Here is a 16,843-nt window from a genome sequence, read left to right as displayed (position 1 = left end):
CTTGCCACTTTTATGTGAGATAATTTACCCCATTCCATCTCTCCCTTTCTCCCTCTCTCAATATATTCCTCTCTTATCCCCTAATTTGATTTTATTATTTTAGATATCATCCCTTCATATTCAACTCACCTTGTGCCCTCTGACTATATATATATATATGTGTGTGTGTGTGTGTGTGTATATATATGTACACACACCTACATATATACATACATACACATATGTATACACACACATATATATGTATATATATACACACACATATATACACATACATATATATATATATATATATATATATATATATATATATATATATATATATATATATATATATATATATATATATATGTACATTCCTTTCAGCTACTCTGATACTAAGGTCACATCTCCTACTCTTAATTGTGACAAGTATATGATATTTCTTTTCTGTTTTTATATTATAATATTTAAGTTGCTTATCCATTTAGCATGTATTATGGAATATAGAATACTGTGACAAAAAGTGTTCATCTAAGTTTAATTTCTGCCAAACTGTTTTCCAGTTTTCCTAGCAGTTTTATCAAATAAGGAATTTTTTCCTAGGTAATTTACTTTTTCTACTTTATCAAACACTGTCTTATTGAGTACATCAGGTTACTGAATTCTATTGTTGCTAATTCTTCTTTGTCTAGTCTGTTCCATTGATCTAGCTCCCTGCTTTCTGACCAATACTAGATGGTTTCGGTGACTGCTGATTTATAACGTAGTATGAGATCTGAAGGTGCTACTACCCCTTTGTCTTTACTTCTTTTTATTATTTCCTTTGATATTCTAGATCTTTTGTTTTTTTTTTTCCAAATGAATTTTGTTATTATTTTATCAAGTTCTATAAAGTATCTCCTTAGTAATTTGGTTGGTATAGCATTTAAGGTACAAATTAATTTTGGTGATATTATACTTTTTATATTGGTATGGCCTAGCCTAAAATACTGAATTTTCCTCCAGGTATTTAAGTTCTTTATTTCTTTAAGGACCCTTTTGTAATTGAATCAATGCAAGTGTTGTGTGTTTTGGTAGGTCAATCCTTAGATATTTGTTAATTCTGTAGGCATTTGGAATGAGATTTACCTTTATATTTTTGTTTCTTGGCTTTTTGTTGTTATTATTTAGAAATGGTATTGATTTTTGAAGATTTATTTTTTAGCTCAAAATTTTGCTAAAGCTATTAATTGTCTCAGCATCTTTGCTAATTCCCTAGGATTTTTTATGTAAATCTTATCATTTGCAAATAAAGATAGTTTTGTCTTGTTTTTACCTATATTTTTGCATTCAGTTTCTTTGTCTCATTTTATTTATATTTCTGGCATTTCCAGAAAAATATCAAATAATAGTGGGGAGAGTGGGCATCCCTGATTCTCTCCCATAGTTATTGAATAAGTTGCTAGTGTATCTCTATGGCACATGATGCTAATATTTGGTTTTAGACAGATGCTTTTTATGATTTTAAAAAAGGTCCTTCTATATCTACACTTTGTGTGGTTTTTTAGCATAAAAGTGTATTGTACCTTGTCAAAGACTTATTCCACAACTTTTGAGATGATTATGTGCTTTAATGTATTTTGTTTGTTAATATAATTCATTATGTTGATTCTTTTGATAATGTTGAACCGTCCTTGTATCCCTGGAATAAACTCAACTTTGTTGTGCTGAATGATTTATTGGATAAATCACTGTTTGTTACATAGATTTTATTTAAAATTTTACAGCCAATGTTCTTTAATGATATTAGCAAATAGTTTTCTTTCTGTTTTGTATCTTTTCTGGTTTCATTACTATCATTACTAGGTGTATATTTGTCTCATAAGAAGATTTTGGTAGCATGTTTTCTTTCTCAATTTTAAAAAAATGATTTGGGAAAAATGAGTACTGTTTTCTATAAGTTTAATCTAAGTATCCTGAGATTCCATGCTGAAGTTACTTTATCTTTGGTGCATTGTAAGAATTGTGGGGATCAGAGAAAATGTCATCCTCCATCTTGTTGTTCACATGACCCAGAATCCTCCCCCCTTAATTTTATTTAATTAGATATTCCTATTAGAAAAAAAAGTGCTGATTATCTTTATTGTTAATCTTTTATTTTTGTATGTGAGAAATAATTCAGTATAGAGTTTCTACATCCTAATTTACAGTGCCTTTAATTTAGCTGATAGTACTTAGCAGAATTAGAGAATCGGGTGGTATTGCTTAGTAAATGGAGTGCTGGACTTGAATGAATGAAATCTGGGTTCACATTCTGTCTCTGATAATTACTAGCTGCATGACCATGTGTCCTATGAACCTCAGGTGCAACTTTCTAAGAACAAAATACATAGCCAGGTTGGGATTTGATTAAGTGGATTCTACAATAAATGTTTATATTTCCTAGTATCTTAGATTAGAGCTGGAAGGGATTTTAGAACACATTATTTTCTATTCCAGCTCCCTCAATTGACATATGACAAAACTGAGGCCCAAGGAATAGAAATTATTAGCTCGGTATCAGAGAGCCATAAGTAGAACCCAGGTCTCCTGACTCCTGTTACAGGGCTTTTTAAACTATAACACGCTGCCTATTATTATGCAATATGCTTTTCTATTAAAAAAGATTTCCTAGGAAATTAATTCATTTTTATGTAGGTGAAATAAAAGGTCTTAATTTAATAAATTTCAACATAAAATACACTATTTTTAATTTTGGGATTGATATTCCTTCATGTGCCCTTTTTTGTCCTAAAACTTTCTGCTTACATAGAAAGGGATTTAAGATATAATTTTTTATACTTTTTTCCCCAAGGCTCTATTCCCCAAGAACTTCATCCTAGTTTCTTTTTACTGCTGGAATTTTCACATTATACATTCCTTTTCAGTGAGTTTCCAGAGCTAAAATGAAATTAAAAGTGTAGATTCTTGCTTAAATAATTCACCTATTCCTCATCTCTTTTCTATCTCTGCCTCTCAAACAATAAATGAAAACTTTTCTGTTTAAATGACCAAAATGTTAATAAAAATATTTTATTTCTCTTTGTAGAAAATAAGTAAAAATTGAGATACATCACATTGTTCTTTTTATTAACTAAGTATTAATATGTATTCATTAACTAAATATTAAAAGATGCTTAAATTTTAATTGCATTTTGTAGAATAATTGAATTGTTTCACTTTTATGTGAATTCTAAATTGACTTAAAGAGAAATATATGTGATATGGTTTAATTCTTAAATAATACTACCCTATATTTTGAAAACATTTTATTTTTTTTTCAAATTTTTTAAAATTTTTTTTCTTTTTTTTTTGGAGGTGGGGGAAAGGCAGGGCAATTGGGGTTAAGTGACTTGCCCAAGGTCACACAGCTAGTAAATGTGTTAAGTGTCTGAGGTCGGATTTGAATTCAGTTCCTCCTGATTCCAGGGCCGGCGCTCTACTCACTGTGCCACCTAGCTGCCCCTGAAAACATTTTATAATTTGGAATTACTTAACATTATGAATTCAATGATACCTTATATAATATCAGTCATTATTTGAGGTATGGTAATTTTTTTGGTTGAATGTTAATTGAAATGTTTTGAAAGAGATTGAGATATGAAACATGTACTATTTTCTTTATGCCTCTGCCTTATTTTTCTTCATTTTTTAGATTTATTGATGCTTTTTAAAATGCTATAATCATTTCTTGATATATAACAAACACAGCTGAAAGCATGATACAGTTGGAATTTTGTCTCTTTCACTTACTACTTAGGTTACTTAAACTCCATGGTATTTCATTTCCTAGCTGGTAAAACAAAAGGGGTTTAATTTGTCTATGTTTTGAAGCTTTAAATCTATAATCCTAAATCCCTGGGAGTTCATTTCCTCACTCATAAAACATAGGGGGCTGGATTAGATGGCCTCTAAGGATCCTTCCAGCTCTGTATCTGTCATTCTATGATTCCTCCTCTAATTACTGTAATAAAGAAAAAACAAGTAAGAAAACCAACCTATGGAGGGACCAGGTCTATTAGTGTATGCAACGGTTGACATATATAATTTCTTCTTTCTAGTGCCCTCTGCCTTCCTCAACCTGGTCCAAACATAACAGAGAGATAGTTATTAACATCTATTTGTAACAATGTATAATCTGAATTCAACTGCATATTCCTGTTCTTTTCATTTACATTATTGTTGTCATTGTAAATGTTAATTGTTACTCTATGTTTTATTTGCTCTACAGCTATTTATAAAAGTTGTTCCTTGCTTCTCAGAGTTCATCACATTCATAATTTTGTGAGGAGCAATAAATATCATTACAGTCATATACTAGAATTTGTTCAGGCATTCTCAAATCAATGACCACTCATTTTATTTCCAGATATCTCACAACTTAGTTAATACACATTTTTTAGGTACCTACTATATGTCAGGCATTGTGCTAAGTGCTGGGAATACAAAGAAAGGAAAAAACAAACAAACAAACAAAAAACAGTCCTTGCTATCAAGGAGCTCTTACTCTAATGAGGAAAGTAGCATGCCAATAGCTATTACAAGTAAGATATATACAAAACAAATTGGAGGTAATCATCAGAGAGAAAGAACTAGAATTTAGAAGGACAAGGAAGGACTTCTTGTAGAAGAAGAGATTTTATCTGGGACTTACAGGAATCTAAGAAAACCAGGAGGTAGAGATGAGGAAAAGAATTCCAGCTATTGGGGATGGCCAGTGAAAATACTCATTTGGGACATGGATTGTCTTGTGCAAGGAATAACAAGAAAGCCAGTGTCACTGGATGGTAAAATACATGGTGGCAAGCAAGATGAAAAAGATGCAAAAGGTTAGAGGGGACCAGATTATGAAGGTCTTTGAATAGGGGACTTTATATTTGATCCAGGAGGTGATAGGGAACCACTGGAGCTTGTTGAATAAGATCAGACTCGTGCTTTAGATAGAATAATTTGACAACTAAAGGGAAGATGGGTTTGAATGGGGGGATACTTGAAGTAGGGGAATCAACCATCTGGCTATTGTAGTAAGTGTGATACAGGCTTCTGTAATAATGTGTAAGGTGATGAGAGCAGAGTGGTAGAATTATCAGAGGAGAGAAGGAGGCCTGTAAGAGAGATGTTGTGAAGACCAAATTGACATGATTTGGCAATAGATTGGATAAGGGGATAGCAATAAAAGAGATAAGTAAGAATGATAGCTTGATTGGGAAGATGGTGGTACCATTGACAGTAACAGGGAAGTTAGGAATAAAAAAGGTGTTGGGAAGAAAGGTAATGGGTTCAGTTTTGGACATGTTGAATTTAAAATATCTATGTGACATCTAGTGAAAGATATCCAATAGGCAACTGGAGAAATGAGAGGAAAGAAGTTACAACTGGATAGCTAGATTTGAAAATCATTTGCATAGGGATAATAATTGAATCCATTGGAGCTAATGAGAGTACCAAGAAAAAATATATAGTAAAAAATGAAAAGAGGGCCCTGAATAGAGAGCTGAGGGGAAACCATTTTTAGCAGGTTTGAAATAGATGAGGATTCCCTCAAAGGGGACTTGAACAGAGAGAGAGGTCAGAAGAGAATCAAAGTAGAGAGAACCAAGTAGAGATCAGTGTCATGAAAACCCATAGAGGAAACAGTATCAGGGAGAAGATGATGACTGGTAATGTCAAAGGCAGAAGAGAGATCAAGAAAGCTAGGAGTTGATAAAAAGCCATTAGATTTGTCAGCTAAGAAATCACTGGGTTTTTTTAATGGATTTGTCTATGTTTTGAACATTAATTCACATATTAACTTTGAGATATTTTATGCATTTCATAGAAATTTTGAATGTTTTCTATTTCAACTGTTTTCATTGTTTCTATTAGTAATGCACAGAAATTATGGTGATTCATATAAATATACATTGTATCCTCCTACTTCACTGGATTTAATCATCTGGAGTATTTCCTTCAGTGATTTTCTGGGGTTTTCCAAAATAATAACCTTACCTTCTGTGAATAGAAATAATGTTGTCTCTTGTTTGCCAGTGTTTATTCCCTTAATTTCTTTCTCTTATCATTATAAGTAGATTTCTAGTGTAATATCATATAAATAGAGGAGAAAGCGGGCATCCTTTATGTCTATGCTTGTGGAGGAATTTTTAAGTGTTTTTTACATTGCAAATAGTGCCAACTTTGTTAAATATATGCTTTTGATAATATTAAGAAGAATGTATACCTATATTCTTCAGGGTTTTAAAAATAAATAATGCTGTACATTGTCAAAAGGTTTTTTCTACATCCATTGATATAATTAATTGAAATTAATAGAAATAGAATTAATAGAAAAGTATGTAGTACATATATTATTGCTCTACTCTCCAAAACGATCTGGCTTGGAAGGGAAGACGACCCTGGTTAAAGTACTCTATTCTGGCACTCAATGGCTCAGTAACTCTGGGCAAGTTACTTAAATTTTCAATTATTTAGGAAGTTCTTCAAGATTTTAAGTTGCAAACAAGGTACTGACATTTCTTGGTAAGAGAGGGTTTCCTCTTCTGGGAGTTCCATGTAATTGTGATGTCACAGATGTAGTCCCAATCCCTACTGATATAATCATGTTGTTTTTGTTACTTACATGTGTATGGATTGGAGCCCAAAACATTCCATTTGGCCCCTAGAACCTTAACTGGGGCATTTTTTTAAATTCAGTGAGATCTGAGTGTGAACATGGCCTGTATACTTAATGGAATCAATTAACACCATTGTGTAAGAAAATGGCTCTCTCTATTCATTTTGTATGAAAGGCAGATTCAGATATTAGAGGATGGAGCAAGCATGAAGTAAAGGGAAGACTGAGTTATGGAAGAGAAGGGAGATGTTGAGGAGATATACAGGCACTATACTACTTGCTGGGGATTGAAAAAAGTCCCACCCTCCAAAACAATCCTTGTTGTCAAGGAGCTCTTATTCTAATGAGGAAAACATTTGCTCTACAGGAATGGTGAAGAGGATGATCTATTTTAGACTGAGGGAGGTCCAAAGAAAAGTTTGGATCTTTCCTCAAGTTTTCTCTCCTGATACTTGTCTATCCTGAAACACTATAATAGAGATAACATTTTCTTTTTTTTCACCCACATTTCCTAATTTTTACTGAGAAATGAATTTTACTTAACAATAAAGGGTCTAGGAGTTAATTAGAGAGATATGCAAAATATAATGTTAAGCAAAGAATGCTAGGTATTGCCTAGGTATTATGGATTTTTCCCTAATGGAGACTTAGAGCAATTGCAACTGAATTGAGAACTTTTCCTATAACATCATCTCCCTAAAGCCAAAGACAAGGAAACCAAGGAAACCTCAGGGTACATTATATTGCCCCCTCCAGGCTTAAATTGACCTTATTTTTGTAGAAGGGTATTATTTGTGGTTAGTTGTATGAATATGTAGTAGATACACTAAAGAGCAAAAAGTCACAGAAGACCTTTTCTTCCAGGAGATGTGGGAAGGAATGTAAATTCAGAGAGGTGGTGGGGGGAAGCATTATATGTGCAAACAGTGAGTTAAGAAGTATAGTTCTACCTTACAGTAGGATCTAAGAAGATTGTAAAGACAAGAAGGAGACAGATTGTGAATAATTATAAATGTCAGAGTAGTTTATGTTTGATGCTAGTAGTGACAGGGAGACACTGGGGTTAATTGAGTTTTAGGTTGACACGGTTAGATGTATACTTCAGGAAAACTACTTTGGCAGCTGTTTGGGGGACAGATTGGAGTAGGAGAGATGAGGCAGGAAATCCAATTGAAAGGCTAATGCAAAGTCCAGGTGAGATGACTTCTGAGGAACAGAACTCAGATTGTGGCTGTGTGAGTGGGAAAAAAAGGAATGTGTCCAAGAGATATGGTAGCAAATGAATTTTTAAGATTTGGCAAGTGATAAGATACGAGATACAAGTTAAAGTGAGGAATCAAAAATGGCTCCAAGGTTTCAAACCCATGTGACTGGAAGTTTCATGCTTCCTTTGACCAAAGTGGGACAGTCCTAAAGAGGGAAAGATTTGGCAGGAGAGATAATCCATTCTGTTTTTTGACATGTTGAGTTTGGGATGCCTAGGGGACATTCAGTTCTAAATGTCAAAGGTAAGCTAGTGGTGAAGAACTAAAGCTTAGTACTAGAGTGAGTTAAGTATTCAGGAATCATCTATGTATAGCTGATCATTGAAACCATGGAAACTGTTGTGATTTCTAAGTAAAAGAGTATAGAGAGAAAAAAACAGGAGGGCCAAGACAGAGGCTTTGGATACACCCAAAGTGGGTGCTACATAGATTAGATAGTACAAATTTGTAGTAGAGCCAGCCAGTATAGTTTCATGATTTCTATAGTTCTTTTCAGCAGCATATACGTGTAGGAGGGAAGGAGTTAGATATTGTGGGCAATCCACGTTTGGGATTTGCAAGGCATTTTCAGTGAAAGGACAAGGCAAGTAGAGGGTAGTGGAGAGTTGAAATGGTTCACCCAGGGTTTGATTTTAGAAAGAGAGAACAGTGTAGCCAAAATGGGGATGATGGCCTGGATAAGTACATAAGTGAGAAGGGATTGGAAGTTTGGTGTGGATGAAGAATAGGTGTTTTAGGAGGGGTATGGCAGAGGAGATGATGGAAAGATAAAATGTTATCATCAAATTAGGCAATTTGAGTGCCTCTCTTCTTACTGTAATCATTACTTTATTTGAAACCCCAGCTCCCCTTTTATGTTTGCTTCTATGTGGAGACAGGTGATCCAGGACCACATGTAACTTCTTATTCTGCCATCTTGTCAGCTCTTATATAAATATTCATTTTTTTGTGCAAGTAGGAAAAAAGATAACCAGATAAAATTAGTAAATTTCAAGTATGATATTCTTGCTTCTTAGACTCAGTGCAATAAATCATTCTTCTTTCCATGGTGATGTTCTTTGACCTTTTGTCATCTTCTCAGCACAAGACTATTTATTCTGAGACTAAGTCCCATAGGTTTCCAAGTGGAGAATGATGTAATTCCCCCATTTACTTTATTGAGTCTTCTAAACTACTTTTGTGATTCATGTAGATTCATGATGAGAAGTTAATATAAGTTAGACTTATGTCCCAAGAGTAGAATTAGATATACATAATTGGAAAAGTCTATGCATTTTCCTTACAAAATACACATTACTAAACCATAGTTTTCAGCTGTTCAGATTATTCTTGTTTAGAGGTGTCCTGTTAAATAAGTAGAACTTCCTGGAATTATTAGGTATGTTTTAGACATAGGAACACAGTCCAGAGGTGTAAGAGATCTTAGGCCCTTCTAATTCAACTGTCTCATTTTATAGATGAGGAAATTGAATTACAGTGACTTGACTAGGGTCACACATATAGTGTCAGAGGTGAGATCTGAAGCCAGTTTCTCTGATTCCAGAGCCAATATCCTTTCCACTATACCATGGCAATCAAGATTAAATACCTATTGTGTGCCATACACTGCTTTAAGTACTGGACACCATGCTAAGCACTCTTTTAAGTAACTTTGAGATGTAAGATCATACAGAATTAAAAATTATGTAATAAAACTTTACTAAATCTCTAGCAAATTTTTGCTCACTAAACAATTCTAACAGCAATTTGTCAGCACTGGTTTAATATTTTCATATTGTTAGCTTTTGTTTTATCTTAATAATTTCAAGTGGTTATTGATGTTCCTGTGGTTCATATGGGTAAATGTGAAATTCTACCTTTAGTTTCAAGAAAAGTTAAAGGCATGAATTTATGAGAATTAACTGAAATGTAGTGCCCACATTAATCAATACATTGACAAATAATGATTTATTAAGTCCCTACTATAGGTCTAGTAAATAATAATGACAATAAATACTAAGTTTAATAATAATAATAATGATGGAAAGGCAGAGGCACATAGTAAATTGAGTACTAGACTTGGAATCACAAAGAACTGGGGTCAAGAGCTATGTGAGTACTCTTGACACATACTAGCATTGTGCCTATGAGTAAATCACTTCACCTCAATGCTTTAGTCACTCTATGAGACTCTAAATTATAGATGAGTTGCTGGGCTGCCACAGTGGAAGGAGTTTCCATTCCTGAAGTTCTGTAATAATGAAGAAAATACAGGTTCGAATTGAAGTATAGTAAAGTATAAAGAGTATAAAGTATATTAAAGTATAAAAAATGAAAATAATAGCTGATGTTTACATAGTATTTTAAGGTTTGCAAATCAATTTTCACATATTATGTCGTGTCATTTGATCGTATCCAGAATATTGTGTTCAAGTCTGAGAATCGTAAAATCAGGCATCTAAAGAAGAGATGCCAACACAATGAAGGGCCTAGAAATGGAATATATTAATAATATGAGGAACAATTTAGAAGAAATATTTAGTAGAGGAATGATAGCTATCTTTGAATGTTTTTATGCATATATGAAAAAAGAGGTTATTTTGTAGTTCTTCCAATGTAATTTTTCATTAAATAACATGTTGGTATTGCCACCAATAGGACAAATTTTTAATTTATAGTTTTGTGCCCATAAACATTGTAGGATGAAAATACTATAAAATAGTATTTATATAATACCATGGATATGACTTTATTTCCTAATTTTGCAGAAAATTATGAGAGTAAAGTTGCTTATAACAGAGTTCTCCAAATTTAGTTTCTAGTATACTTTAAGTTCTAAAAAAATGCTGCATCATATTAGCATGTATAATATTGTAGCCAGAGAAAGGCCTATACTTGGTTATTTTTCTTTTCTTGACGGGATTCAGTATACATTTGATCTGTTTCTGTTCTTTTTTTCTTAAAAGGGAAATATCTGGGAGCAGATTTTACGCATACCCTTTATCCTGGAAATCATTAATGCTGTCCCCTTCATCATCTCAGTAAGTGCACTAGAAGGAAGGAAAACTGCATGTCATTTGAGTTAAATTGAGGCTTTAAGGATAAAAGTTGGTAATAAATATAAAAGTTGGTAATAAATATTTAATGTTTTGGATGACTGGATATCATGCTTGTGTCAATAATGAAAAATATAGTGAATTAACATCAACTGGATGGATTCTGTGATTAAATGAAAACTAATGGGTATGCTGTTTATAGCTGTAGAATAAAGCTCTCCAGATAGAGAACTCTTGGTGTCATTAGCCCATGTTCATCCCCCTTTAAAGCTGTATATTCACAAAAAACTGCTGCTTAAATATCTAGTACTAGGGTCAATAGCAGAAGAGCAATTGTACTTATTTTAAGAATATTGTGTAGCAATGATAGAAGAATAATTGTATGGACAGAATAACTTGATTTTTCCTTACATAATTTATGCACTAAAATCACATCGATTCATGCATTTTTAGTTATTTATCATAATTTACTGAACCTAATTCTCTCTCCAGCACAGAGACTGCCCGGAAATTGCCAGAAATTCTTCTCTTCATCTACGTTTATCCATGAATTTACAGCCAGTACTTTCCCATGTGCAAAAGGGAATTTCAGCTTAAATGAGCTATTGCCTCTTTATAAAATGACTTATTGTGAATTCAGGGTTTGTAGCAGTTTAGCATTAGGTGATATGTGTTTTCTTCTTCTTTCAATCATGACCTAAATTGGACTAAGCTATATGACTATTTATGGCTATAAAACTCTTGAGCAACCTCTCCAGCTGTTGCTCAGATCTGATAGTTTTTTCATTTTGAATAACTAATGTAAGCAAAAAAGCTGGAGTTTTATTAAATAAAATGACTGATCTAGATTTAAAACTGATTGAGCGTTGGATAATTCAAGCCTTTGAAAATATTTGAAGGCCAGATATAGCAGCAATAGGGGCTTTGTCCTGTCCCAACCCATTTCCTAACTCTACCTTTTGTAAAAGCAAGATCCAATGTTTAGCTAGCTTTCTACAGAGAATGGTTGGCACAACAATTTATTTAGTTAGGCTTTATTATTTATTAGGTGCATTTCTATTCTCTTCTTCCTTTTGATATTTCCCTAAGAGATGTTAATGCCTTCAAAAATCAATTGCACCTGCCTTTTATCTGTCTCTCATTACTACTGTTAGCTATATACCCTTCATCTTTCCCACAAGAGGATAGGATTTTGGGTGTTGCTTTCAAACTCATGCAGCTCTTCCATTAATGTAACTTTTTTATATTGACTTTATTTGCATGGAAACACCTTTGCAATCTAATTGATGTCTTTTTTTTGACAAAAAAGGTTTTAGTTTTAATTTATTTTCCAGATATTCTGGCCTTCATTAAGAAATCTATTCATCCCTGTCTTTCTAAATTGTTGGCTTGCCAAACATGCTTTGGAAAATATGATTGTAAGTATAAACTTAAACTGAAATTATGATTTAAAAAGATGCATTATTTCAAATTTGCTACTATCATTCTGATTGAGTACAAGTAGATTATGATTTTAGCACTTTTTTATGGGGTTTTATTAGTTGTTCTTTTTTGGCTTTCCCATGCCTCCTAAATAATTTATTGGTTTCAAATTCATTCCATTTAAAAATAATTTCTAGCCTTCATATTGTTTTTATTCTTATCTTCTGTTGTATAGAGATAACATTACAAAAATAAAAGATCAGTATCTTGAAATAAATTTTTTTAAAAAGATAAATTAGGAAAGCAAGAATGCTTGAGATGAAAATGTCCTTGCCCAGTGACTTTGCCAAGTTTTTTCCCATCCTGATCATCTAGAGCAAAACTAGACTGGGAATGTTCCTATAATTCCAAACCAAAATGTTTACCAGTCTCCGATGCTTACTATTCTATTCACCCTACCCCCACTCCTGTTGTCTGCAACCACAATAAAATCTGACCTGGCAAAGTACAAAAAGTTCAGATGATCTTAGAGACTACTAAACTAATGACTGATTGTACTTGTTGCTCATCTAAAGTCACACACACACTCAAAAACATGTTCCCAGATATTGGTAGTTTAATGATGTTAAGGAAATGATGATGCAAAGCATTACACTTATATAGGGCTTTCAGGGTTATAATGTATTTTTCTCACAAAAATCTCAATAAGGGAGAGTAATAATATACTGAAATTGAGTCTGGGAACAGTTCAGTGACTTGCCCATGGTCATACAGGTATTAAATTGCAGAGCCTGGATTCAAACTCAGTTCCCCCTGGTTTTTGGATCCAAGACCTAGAAAATAAAACAGCTAGAAAGGGGTTTGTAGGAGGTGTCTGACACCTCTGTTTATAGGTGGCCAAGGATTTCATGAAATTTGTAAAGCAATAAAAGACAACATGGAAAAAGCTAAAGGCCTTCTTTCATAGGCTCTGGTTTGCCACCCACTCTGTTTAGGAAGGATAATGAGTGACCCCAAATAGATAAGTTTACTGCAGTTTTGGGAATTCAGAGTGCTAGAAGGAATACTCAGAGGGAAAAAGAGGAATGTGAAACAGAGCAAGAAATGATGAATTAGATTAGTGAAGGATGCTTTTACCGTAGCCTTTTTGCCTAACATTGGATCCAAATAGAGGGAGTAGGACAATATCTAAGAAACACATCAAAAGTAATTAACTAAATTAATTTTTGTTTTTTATTTTTAAAATTTTAAGCAGCTAATGCTTGGTAGCTGAAAAAAGCCTATGAAATTTCCAAGTGACATGCGGGTCATTAATGGATAATATCTACCATGAGTTTTTATATGAGGAAAAAACAAGAACAGCAAAGCCAAGGTTACATTAGAAAATAAAATCTTGTGGGGGAAGACGAATGTGTTTCAGACATATCCTAACAAGTGTGTTCTGACACAAGTTTTGACTGTCAAAACATTTTGGAGAACATTTGGGTTTTCATAAGTGAGCAAATGTTTAAAAAAAGTTTTCCTGCAGTAGTTACTTGAGTCTCATTTAAGCTCTTAGCCAATGATTAAGTAATGCAATAGGGGAGTGACTGACTGTGGAATATTTTGCAGGACATTTGGCTGTCCTTTTAATTGTCAAAAGGGAAATATCTGTTTCACTAAATACAGATCACATAAATTACATTTGAAACAAAATAACTTTCTGACAACTCATATTACTGTTACTTGGGAAAGTTACATAAATGAGAAAAATAACCCATTGATTCAAATTAAAATGGAGATATAGTTGGTGTAATATAGGCAATGCTCATTTATGCCTGGATTATCCATTTTAGAAATATTCTTGCCCTTTGCTTCTCCCTGTTCATGATGATCTTTTGTCCCTTTTCCTGCTCATTAACCCCTCTCCCAGAAGGAAAGCAGAGTAAGGCTAAGAGATGAAACTCAAATTATTCAACTTAGCTATGTTCAAAGAGTTTTCTTTTAAAAGGGGATCTGTTGGAGAAGAGGTTAAATTGATATCTAAAATGAGGTTTTAAAAAAAATCAATGAATTTTTATTTTTCAAGCTATTATCATAATTCAAAATTAAAGTTGATTGTATATTTGCATGCTATTATCTCTCCCTTCCTCTGGATACTTTCTATTATTTTAAGAAGAAAGGCTTACCATTAGCATTTGTCCAACAAGAAGACATGATTCCCAAAGGATTAGCAAAGAAGTGCTGATGGGTTTAGGAAGGCCAGATTTATAAACTTTCAAACAATTTTTTGATGATGATATCAATGGATGCATCATTTTCCAACTGGGATGACCTTGTCAACTACTGCATCCTTTCCTTGTTATGAAAGTTCAAGTACCTATGTATGAAATGTGAGAAGCCACATAGAATAGTGTATAGGAAGCTGGCCACTGAATTAGGAAAACCTGTATTCAAGTGGGGACTCCGATGCTTACTGAATGTGTGACCCTGAGCGAATCATGTAGCCTCTCAATTCTCCAGGGGACTCTTTAAGACTGTTATCTGCAGAACTATTGCTAATCTGCATTGGTAGAGAGATAGTTCCCTAAAGTGAAACTCCCAGGTCTAGGCCAAACAATGATTATAATTGTAGTGAGACAAAAAAGATAGAGGCACAGTGAGACTTTTATACAAATATCATCCAAATAATGTGTGTGTTTTGGAAGGAATGTACTGTATGAACCGATGTAATTTTTACACATACCAAGAGTAACTTCTTGTCTTTACTTTTACTTTAGAATGATCTTCATAGAGCCATTCAGCGGACGCAATCAGCAATGTTTAATCAAGTTTTGATTTTAATATCCACATTACTTTGTCTTATCTTCACCTGGTAAGATGCAAAGTAGTTTTTTGTTTCTTCTTTCAACTTGGTGATGAATCATTTATAAGACACATGTTGATTTTTTTGGAAAATATGACAGTTTTTAAAATCAATTTTTAATTAATAGTTGGTTTAAAAGAGCATTAGCAATTGGTGTTTGTTCTGAGAAATGAACATCATGGAAGGATGCAAATCCTATATAGAAATAAAAATGTTTCAGGTTTGTTTTTACCTTTCAAAGAGGACAAGCTAACATAAATCTCATACAGGAATATTAATTTCATTTCAGACATTTTACCAGACATATGTGCATCATTTATCTCTTTCCTCAGGAAGAGGATAATCTACTTTAGTAGAGACAGAGTGGGATAGGAAAAAGAGACTTGGTTTGAAGTCTGAAAGATCTGGGTTCAAGTCTTGCCTTTCACATATTCTTACTGTGTGACCATGTATATGTCACTTAACTTAGTGACACAGCAACTTTCTAAGACTATAAATTGTCTACAAGTTGCTAATCTAAAGTATTTACATACTGGAAGTTCCCTACATCAATGAAATGAAATATACATGTACTCACATCTCCCCAAAATAAATATGCTATTAATTTATTTAAGGAAGAGAGAATATAGTAAATCTATCACTAATCTTGACTTTTTAAAAAAGTAAAAATGGCTATTTGCAGCACAGTAGACCAGTGTGAGGATAGAGATTGCTGTTTTACTGCTTGTGCCTTTTAGATGTGGGGAAAGGAGGGAAGGAGAAGGAAGCAAGCCTTTATTTAGACACTTACTATATATCCGGCACTGCGCTAAGCATTTTACAAATATCTCATTTGATCTGCACAAAATAAAATGGAATCTGGAAATTATTAAATTTGGTTGATCAATGTAAACTGTTAAAATAATGTTTTGGCCTGTTATACTCCTCGTGACTATTAACACGTGTCAAATTAACTGAGTAATTATTTTGATTACTGCCCAATCTCCTTCTCTGTGTGCTGTGTGAACCTAACTCAAGATATTCCAGACAGGAAGGATATATTTAGAAATTACCATAACCCAAACACTCTAACTCTACCTACTGAGTCCTGAATATGCTTGTTCTGTTCATCGGCTTTGAATGTTATGTTTCTTATTGAAAACTACATGGTACAAACATTATGAGCTATTTTTGTCATAGCCTGTGGATTTTTTTTTGGATAGCAAAAGAAGAAAGATCCTGCACCTTCTTTCTTAGTCTTTTAAAGCATAAAGATCTCCAAAAATAAAACTGTCATTTCAGATTGTTGTCACCAATGTCATCTTATCCATGATGATGTTTCCATGAAGTCCTAGGTGTGGGGAAAACACTCATAAAAAAGTGTCAAGAATGGTCTGGCATTTAGTTTTATTATAGAATACAAAGTTCAAGAAGTCATAGGCTGATATTTCTATATGAAATGGCACATTGTATTTGTAGGCCTCTGCTACTCTGACTATGGAAAAACAAACAAAAATAAAAACACCCCCAGAAAATGAGATGACCACTGATAATTGTGTCCATTTTAAAGCAGTCCCAGATACAGGCAAACTCATTATGTATCCCTGTGTACTGACCTGGATTTGAGTTTACTGCAAAAGAAAAAATGATGAAAAAAATGTAAAAACACTCAGTAATACATTTGCAA

The 16,843-nt window shown here is 33.2% G+C and overlaps 1 protein-coding gene across 1 annotated transcript in view; it reads left to right on the top strand.

The window, feature by feature from the left end:
• LOC118846794 (potassium channel subfamily T member 2-like) overlaps positions 1-16,843 on the top strand; it is a 33,300-nt gene that overhangs the window by 15,224 nt on the left and 1,233 nt on the right. The window contains exons 3-5 of the mRNA XM_036755519.1: positions 10,821-10,895; positions 12,245-12,328; positions 15,092-15,186. Coding sequence (XP_036611414.1) covers positions 10,821-10,895; positions 12,245-12,328; positions 15,092-15,186 — 254 coding nt within the window. The remainder of the gene's footprint in view (positions 1-10,820; positions 10,896-12,244; positions 12,329-15,091; positions 15,187-16,843) is intronic.

This window comes from Trichosurus vulpecula, chromosome 4 (assembly GCF_011100635.1).
Source record: "Trichosurus vulpecula isolate mTriVul1 chromosome 4, mTriVul1.pri, whole genome shotgun sequence".
In the NCBI taxonomy this organism is placed as follows: Eukaryota; Metazoa; Chordata; class Mammalia; order Diprotodontia; family Phalangeridae; genus Trichosurus; species Trichosurus vulpecula.
Note: the sequence above shows the minus strand (reverse complement) of the source record. Positions and strands in the feature narration are given on the sequence as shown.